At 42.9% G+C, this 9154-nt stretch overlaps 1 protein-coding gene across 1 annotated transcript; it reads left to right on the forward strand.

Annotated features, from left to right (window-relative positions):
- The first annotated feature begins 3908 nt into the window (after positions 1–3908).
- Positions 3909–8816, forward strand: LOC119413745 (alpha-tectorin-like). Its single transcript, XM_037680839.1, has 13 exons — positions 3909–4043; positions 4141–4207; positions 4298–4536; positions 4680–4836; positions 4937–5000; positions 5122–5181; positions 5280–5482; positions 5554–5685; positions 5769–5956; positions 7523–7674; positions 7767–8009; positions 8096–8258; positions 8688–8816. The coding sequence occupies exons 1-13, from the start codon at positions 3909–3911 to the stop codon at positions 8814–8816; spliced, it is 1932 nt and encodes a 643-aa protein (XP_037536767.1).
- The last annotated feature ends 338 nt before the right edge of the window (positions 8817–9154 follow it).

A 9154-nucleotide genomic window follows, 5' to 3' on the forward strand; every position in this document is an offset into this window, starting at 1 on the left:
TAAAAAATAAAAACAATACAGAGATCTGATAAAACACATGAAGGATGCTGATTTAAAGCATTTTAAGGATATACTGGATAAAGAAAAGTAGTTTTGTAAAACTGTACATTTCAAAATTGTATACAATGAAATACTAATCCATCCAGCCATCCATCATCTTTACCTGCTTTGGTCATGGGGGTCACTGGGGCCCATGTCCAGCCATCCTGTGTGAGAGGTGGGGGACACCTGGATAGTTCTCCAGTCCATCACAGGGACACATAGAGACAAACGAGACAACCTCTCAGGGACAATTTAGAGTTACCAGTCAGTCTAACATGCATGTTTTTGGTCTGTGAAGAAAACCCACATAGCACGGAGAGAACATGTAAACTCCACCCGGAAAGTTCCTCCTCAGGGGTTTGAATCGTCGAACATTTCGCTGAGAGGCGGCAGCTCTACCTACTGAGACACCGTGCCATCCAAATACAAAACCAGCAATATGCAAACCAGTCTCCAACCCTCACATTTACCAGCACTAACACCTTCAGTGTTCAACTTTCTGCTTTAAACCTGAAGGCTTTTCCTAAAGTTTGCTAAAATACAAAGAGTTTAAAATTATTTGGAAACTGTGGGAACTGTGTGGTTGTAGAGAATGTGAACGTTTGCCCAGCTTCCTGCAGAGAGGATCTGTGTGTTTTTTGTGTTTTTCTTGTCGTCTGTCCAGCCTTCATCAGCGTTTTCCCCTTGTGTTGTCAACTCCTGCTGCACCTGTCCCTCGTTGTCCTCCCCCAGGTGTTTATCATTATTCCCTCGTTAGCGTCTCTATAGTCTGCGTCTCCTGGTTGTTCCTCCGTAGGTGGATTGTCCTGTTTAAGGCGTCATGTTCTGTCTCCTCGATTAATGTACATTTAGCTGCCACATCAGCCTCTTGTTTATTTAAATAAATATATTTCTTTATTTTATCCTTTGAGTTCCTCGAGTTCTGTCCACACTTTGGGTTCGACTAAACACCAGAACGTGATTGAATCTGCTATATGCTGAAGATTTGTGGGGGAATCTCCAAACTTTGGAAGAATTAAACCACGCAGGAGAGATCATGTGTGACATTACACGTGCACAACCGGATCACTTTGTTGCAGATCTTGTGTCTGTGCTGAGGCTGGATTTGATCTGCCAAAGTGAGGACGGAGACAGAAGCTTGGCAGAAGGATGAACTACAGCCTCTGCTGATGAAGGTGACTCAGAGGAAGAGGAGCAAGAAGTACGGGACACATTCACGATGAAAAGCAACATAGTTTCAGTTCGTTCTCATTTCAATGTAAAGTTGTCGGCAGGGTGGAGTGGAAAATATATTTCACATGGCTCCAGGAGCCTCAAGCCTGTTTACCAAGAAGCTCACAAATTGTATTTTCAATTTAAATAAAATGTATTTATGTTTTCATGTCCAAGATAAATCAAGCTGATTGTGTGTTATTAAAACCCTAAAAACGATTACCTTGTTTGGCTTTCAGAGATAACGAGGACTAATCATCCAGGTAATGATGCTATTACACGTAATTATGATGACATTTGTGGCCCAAGTTAATATTAACCCAGATAAAACTGTAAAGTCATAAACATGAATAGGAGTTATAAAATGCTGCTGCCAGAGTCTTAACTGGAGTTACTGGGAGAGATCATATCTCTCCAGTTTTAACTTCTCTCCACTCAATCCAGACTTGAATTTAAAATCCTACTTCTAAACTGCAAAGCTCTCAACAACCTAGCTCCATCTCATAGTTGGGATCTTGTTTTTTCCATATTTTCTTAACAGAGCACTTCGCTCTCAGGCTGCAGGTTTACTCACGGTTCCTATGGTTTCCAACAGCAGAATGGGAGGAAGATCTTTCAGTTGTCAGGCTCCTCTCATGTGGAACCAACTTCCAGTTTCTGTCCGTGAGGCTGACTGCTGCTTAGTGCTGCTGTTAGACGTAATGTTTTTATTGTTTTTATGCTATTAGTGCTTAGCGTATTTTGATATTTTAAATGTAAAATACTTATATCATTTTAATTTTTTTCAGTAATCTTTGATTATGATGTCAAAAGTGCAACAGAGAACGTCAAATGGGACCAATCAAACTTTTTTTGAGGAACCTGCAACCAAGAAAACATGTTGGGTATCTAACTTGAGTTCATGTAGATTCTGAAACCGGCCCTTATTTTGAAAAAGGTTTAAATTTTGGCCCCTTTTGTAAGTGGGTTTGACACCCCTGCCTTAAATGAATTGTTAAAATTGAATAGTTTTCATTTTATACCATTTCTATCTTAACATGTGCCTCTTGACCTGCCATTGTGTATCTGTTCCCAGCCGGTCGAAGCAGATGGCCACTTGTCCTGAGCCTGGTTCTTCTGGAGGTTTCTTCCTGCTAAAAGGAGTTTTTCCTTTCCACCGTCTCCATTTTGCTTGGTCAGGATGGGAGACTGTGACGAAGTGAAGATGCAACACAATCTGCTGCTTCCTTCCTTCTTTAGAAGATAATTTTACTAATCCATCCATCCATCCATCATCTTCCTCTTGTTCTGGACTCAGGTCTCGGGGGCAGCATCTTGAGCAGGGAGGTCCAGACATCTCTCTCCACAGCCTCTTCCAGCTCTTCTGGGAGGACTCCAAGGCGTTCCCAGGCCAACAGAGATACATAGTCTCTCCAGAGTGTTCTGGGTCTTCTCTAGGGTCTCCTCCCAGTCAGACATGCCCAAAGCACCTCCCTAGGGAGGCACCCAGGGAGCATCCTTACCAGATGCCTGAACCACCTCAACTGGCTCCTCTGGATGTGGAGGAGCAGTGGTTCTACTCTGAGTCTCTCCTGATAACTGAACTTCTCACCCTGTCTCTACGGGAGAGTCCAGCTACTCTGCAGAGGAAACTCATTTCAACCTCCTGGATCCATGATCTCATTCTTTCAGTCTCTACCCAGAGTTCATGACCAGAGGTGAGGGGAGGAACGTAGACCGACCGGTAAACAGAGAGCTTTGTCTTACAGCTCAGCTCCCTCTTCACCACAATGGACCGGCACAGAGTCCACAATACTGTAGACGCTGCACCAATCCGTCTGTCAATCTCACGCTCCATTCCTCCCTCACTCATGAACAAAACCTTGCGATACTTGAACTCCTCCACTTGAGGCAGAACCTCACCCTCGACCTGAAGGGAACAATCCACCCTTTTCCGGTTGAGGACCACGGCCTCAGATTTGGAGGAGCTGATTCTCATCCCAGCTGCTTCACACTCGACTGCAAACCGCTCCAGTGAGAGCTGAAGATCACGATGACGCCAACAGGACCACATCATCTGCAAATAGAGATGAATCCTGAGGCCACCAAACCAGACTTCCTCCACCCCCTGGCTGCACCGAGAAATTCTGTCCCTAAAAGTTATGAACAGAATCGGTGACAGCGGGCAGCCCTGGTGGACTCCAACTCCCACCCTGAAGGGGTCCGACTTACTACCAGCAATGAGAACCAAACTCTCGCACCACTTGTACAGGAACAGCACCTGAAAACATGTCTCCATGTTTTCAGGTGCTGTCAATTTTACTAATTGATTTTTTAATAATGTACGTGAACGTTTCTGTTCAGTATCCTGAGATGACGTCTGTTGTGACTTGGCGCTATATAAATAAACTGAATTAAATTAAGTGTATCACAAAACCGCAAAGAACAACAATTAAATTAAAAGGATTTTTAATTGTGGTTTGATTGCACATTGTCATACCTGTAGAGGGACGTTACGGCAGCGTGCTTCAATGCATGAGTTAACATCTCAGGTATGTTCATTGTTTCTACCTGTTGTCTGTCCTCAGCCTAGTTTCACAAAGAGATCAAAGTTACTTTGAAGTTTAAGGTCGTTCCAGCAAACATCCAGCATCCCCTCCCCTTTCTGGGTGTGGATGAGGAGATATAAAGGAAGAGACAGATTGGAGCTCTCATCACTGAGACATCAGCAGAGGAACTGGTCCAGCGGCAGCAAAACCTCCAGAGAAGCTCCTGCTCAGAAGCCTTCATCATCGTCACCTTTCAGACAGGTAAGAGATGGTTTTGAGTGTGTGAAGATCAGACCAGAGTGATTATGTGAGAAGAACAGTGTCATCCATAGATGACTCTCGACTTTGTGTCTTCCAGCTTTTATCAGCTGTGTGGAAAGCTTTCAAGATGTTCCACCACCTTTGTCTTGTCATTGCACTGACAGGTAATTAAAAACAAATAATTTATTGACCAATAATCAATGTATTTGCTGTGGTGAGAGCCTCGCTCCTCTCATGTGTCTCCATATCTTCAGGCGCTGCTGTCGCTGAAATCTGCACCGTGACGGGTCCCACGGTCATTGACTTCCAAGGTTTTCTAAACAATGTGGTGGATCGGTGTGGGCACTCTCTCATGTCAGACACGGACGCTGGCTTCGAGGTGCTCGCTCACTTCCTGGAACGCCGCCGTAAAGACGTGAGCTTTGTGGACAGCGTGACTCTGTCCGTGGCTGGTTCTGGAGACATTGTCCTGCAACAAGGAGGCAGAGTCCTGGTGAGTTACAGACAACCGTCCCCATCCACCCCTGTCCCCCAAACTCCTGCAGAATTTCATCTTCTTCTCTGTGACGTTGAACTCATGGTGGTCCATTTTAAACTAACCCACCGAGTTTCCTGAACCTCGTCTTCTGGATGCAGGTGAACGGCGCAGTGGTGTCCCTCAGCAAGACAGTGAAAAACTTTTTTGGCATTGACATTTATGAGGATGAAACCGGAGTTACTGCAGAGCACATCACCTCCGAATACACCGTCACCGTGTTCTTTGACGGCACCACAGCACAGATCTCCACGGACGGTGAAAATAAGTCTCAAATTTCTGCATATTTAGTTTTGAACAAACTGTGTTGGCTCAGTTTTAACAGCAGCTGTTGTCTTCTCTGTGGTGAACCTTTCAGAGCCTCATAACTCCACTCTGACCGGTCTGTGTGTTGACTCCAGGGACATTTCCAGCCCCGCCAGGTACCGCCTGGTCTCGCTGACTGCTGAATGAACGCATCTCTGTCAAACGATGCTTCTCGTGCGGATGAGTCCCGTGAGGGGGGAGAGTTGTATAAACTTGTGCTGTTCATCTCCCCTTTAGCTGCAAGCTGCACACAGAAGCTCCGGACAGCTCGGTCAACTGTGCAGCAGTGATCAAACGGTGAGCAGATCCTCCTGGTTGTCACACGATGTTAGCATTAACGAAACAGAGAAAACAAACGTTTAACGCTTTAATCGTTCCCTCGTTGTGTTGAACAGCTGCAACATGTTGACCAAACACTCCTTCGCCTCCTGCAACGCCGACGTTGACCCGACGCCCTACATGCAAGCCTGCCAGGCAACGATGTGCAGATATCCTCTGCAGGACGCTCTCATCACGCAGTTCTTGTGGGCCTACGCCCGGGCCTGCGGCCTGAACGGACACAGTGAACTGGGAGACTGGTGGACCAAGGCTGAATGCTGTAAGACCTGCTTCCACAGAACGTTGATGATTTTTAACTTCAGCGTAATGTTCCCGTGTGTTCTGCTGCAGCTCCACCGAAGGCCTACTGTCGGGACGTAATCTGCACTGATCATGAGTTCTGTGGGTGGAAGTTCAGCGGAGAACCTGCCTGCCTCTGCAGAGCTGAGTTCGCCTCCAAGTACAAAGAGTCCAACACTCTGGGTATGTCTGTGACGTTTGCACAAGACGGCTGAGGGACTGGCAGACGTTCTAACTGTTCGTATTTTGATTAAATGTGTCTGTAGGTGAGCCAACAGTCTGCAAGCACAGCTCTGCCTCGTTGACTCTGGCCAAGTGTCTGATGGAGGAACGAGGCATCGACTACAAAGACTTACATCTGAATGACCAGAGATGCAGGGGGAAGCTGGACAGGAAGTCCAACATGGTGACGTTCAACTTCAACACCGAGAAACTCTGTGGAGCGGAGATCACCGTAAGTTTTCACTTTCAGCTGAATACACACAAACTCTCCTGCAGCTCCTTTAAAGCTTGGATTTTTTTGTTTGTTGTGACGTAGATCGTCTGTTAAGTTCGTTAAAATCAACCATGACATAAATAAATAGGTACCGCTTTACAATAAGGCTCCCCTTATAGATAATAATAAACATTTTATAGATATGTTATTAATTCCTCTATAAATACTTTATAAATTGTTAATAACTGCTTATCATGCATTAATTAAAGGTGACAGAGACAAAACTGGCCAGTTTCTTGCCAAATCTGTTCACCTATATATTTCATCTACAGTTCTTATATTAGACATTTCTTTAGCATATACCTTTATCACTACATCATAAGTATCTACAACCAATATTACATCCTAAAATATTAAGTTTACAAATGCTTATTGTGCTCACGGTGTAGTAACTTAGCCTGAAATGTTTCATATAACAACTCTAGATGAAATATATAGGTGAACAGATCTGACTCACTAATTGGCAAGAAACTGGTCAGTTTTGTCTCTGTCACCCTTAATTAATGCATAATAAACAATTTTTAATGATTTTATAAAGTGTTTATAAAGGAATTAATTACATATCAATAAATTACTTATTAGCCATCTATAAGGGGAGGCTTACTGTAAAGTGGTACAGATTTGTCTCTCTGTTAACCTTAATTATTGCATAATAAGCAGTTATTAACGATTTATAAAGTGTTTATAGAGGAATTAATAACAAAACTATAAACTATTTTTTTAGCATCTATAAGCAGAGCCTTATTGTAAATTGGTACAGTTTTGTCTCTCTGTCACCCTTAATTAATTCACAATAAGCAGTTATTAACAATTTATAAAATGTTTATAGAAGATTTAATAATTTAAATATAAACTATTTATTAGCCATCTATAAGGAGAGCCTTATTGTAAAGTGGTATCGTTTTGTCTCTCTGTCACCCTTAATTAATGCTTAATTAACGATTTCTAAAATGTTTATAGAGGAATTAATAACATATCTATAAACTATTTTTTTAGCATCTATAAGCAGAGCCTTATTGTAAAGTGGTACAGTTTTGTCTCTCTGTCACCCTTGAGTAATGCATAATAAGCAGTTATTAATGATTTATAAAGTGCTTATAGAGGAATTAATAACATATCTATAAACTATTTTTTTAGCATCTATAAGAAGAGCCTTATTGTAAATTGGTACAGTTTTGTCTCTCTGTCACCCTTAATTATTGCATAATAAGCAGTTATTAACTATTTAAAATATGTTTATAGAGAAATTAATAATGTATCTATAAACTATTTATTAGCATCTATAAGGAGAGCCTTATTGTAAATTGGTACAGTTTTGTCTCTCTGTCACCCTTAATTAATTCACAATAAGCAGTTATTAACAATTAATAAAATGTTTATAGAGGATTTAATAATTTAAATATAAACTATTTATTAGCCATCTATAAGGGGAGTCTTATTGTGAAGTGGTACCAATCAATATATCGGTGTGAAACCGTAAATGAGCTTTTCTCAGTTTGTGCCTTTGGACGTGTCGCCCCGCAGTACAACAACAACGAAATCAACTACACGAACGCCATCATGAGCCAGAACACCACCGACCTCATCGTTCGCCACGACCAAGTGTTCATCGAGTTCTCCTGCTTCAACTCTCAGCCTGAACTGAAGAGCGTGTCCTTCAGAGTCAAAGACAACAGGTGCTGCTTCTGTTTTCTCATCAATCACAGCTTCTTGTCAGCTGGTTGGAACGGTTTTGGAGCTCAAGGCTGATGTTCTTTATCTTCTGCAGCTATGTGTCGACAGTAAAAAGTGGAGAGTGGACGTACAACGTGTCCATGACCCCCTACATCGATGAGAAATGCTCTAAAGCTGTAGCTACAGATACTGACGTGAAGCTCGACCAGAAGGTCTGGGTGGAGCTGAGGACCAAGGGGCTGGACGCAAAGAGGATCGCCGTGGTGACCAAGTCCTGCTGGGCCACCAGCGAGCCGAACCCTGACAGCACGCCACGATACGACCTGATCGTCGACGGGTGAGACGCTCCTCAAGGTGCTCAAATGTGCTCAAATATGCTTTCTGGTAACATTTAATTTAAAATTGCTCTTTTTTTCTGCTCAGCTGTGCCAACCCTGATGATGGCACGGTGCACGTGAAGGGGAACGGAGTGGGAACCTCCAACCTCTTCTCCTTCAACATGTTCGAGTTCACCAGGCATCCTGATAACGTCTATCTGCACTGCCAGCTCCAGCTGTGCATCATAAAGGACAACATCTGTGTCCCGGTACGATAAATCTGTGCATCGCAGATTTTAAACTCCTGAATCAGACGAGCAGCTCTTTAATAATTCAAGTTGAACTGAAAAGCTTGAATCGCCACTGAGCGTCTGTATTTTAGGCTCAAGTTCTCGGCTGTTATTTTCCAGGTTTGTCCTCAAAATAAACGGAGACGGAGATTTGTCAAGGCCAAATACACCCAGGGGGCGTTCATCAGCATGGGCTGGGGCAAATAGGTGAGACTCTTGTTTTGAAATTAGCACTGATTTAATGACTTCCGTTCATCTGAACAGTACAGCACGTTCACCTGATGAGCTTACGGTTTCGATTTTGGTTTTGGAGCAGGAGCCAGTAGTTGAGAACGAGCTAGAAGCCTGGAGATAGACAGAGCAGGGAGTGAAGGATAGTTAATGTTTTTGATTTTATCATCCTTTCAGACGGTTTCCATGGTGACCCTGACTGAGCGACAGGCTGCCGACCTTCATGCCGACCTGAGTCCTGATGCAGAGCGACGTGAGGGGACGAGCTCGTTTCCAGCTGCAGTGATGACTCACAGCTGGAATTAGCTGAAATTTCCAAGCTTTTTGATTTAGAGGAGCGTGTGGGTAAACTGTACGCTGATGAAAACCTGATTTATGTAAGCTTTTATAATTTATTGAAATGCTAATTTAATTTATTGTACATTGTAAATTCTCAAGTTTATCTGTAGGTTCTGGAGGAGCGTGAAAATGATCAAACACTCCAAAAGGTTTTAAAAGTTTTTCTTTTAACTCAGGGTTCAAGTAGAAAACATTCAGCTGCGCCTACTTTTATGTTTTACTATTTATGATTTAACAATCTGTTTCTTTTATATGTGACTTTTCCTAAAGCTTTGTAAAATAAAAAATATGCAAATAAAAAACTT

Source organism: Nematolebias whitei, chromosome 1 (genome assembly GCF_014905685.2).
Source record: "Nematolebias whitei isolate Nwh7 chromosome 1, NemWhi1, whole genome shotgun sequence".
NCBI classification, from domain to species: Eukaryota; Metazoa; Chordata; class Actinopteri; order Cyprinodontiformes; family Rivulidae; genus Nematolebias; species Nematolebias whitei.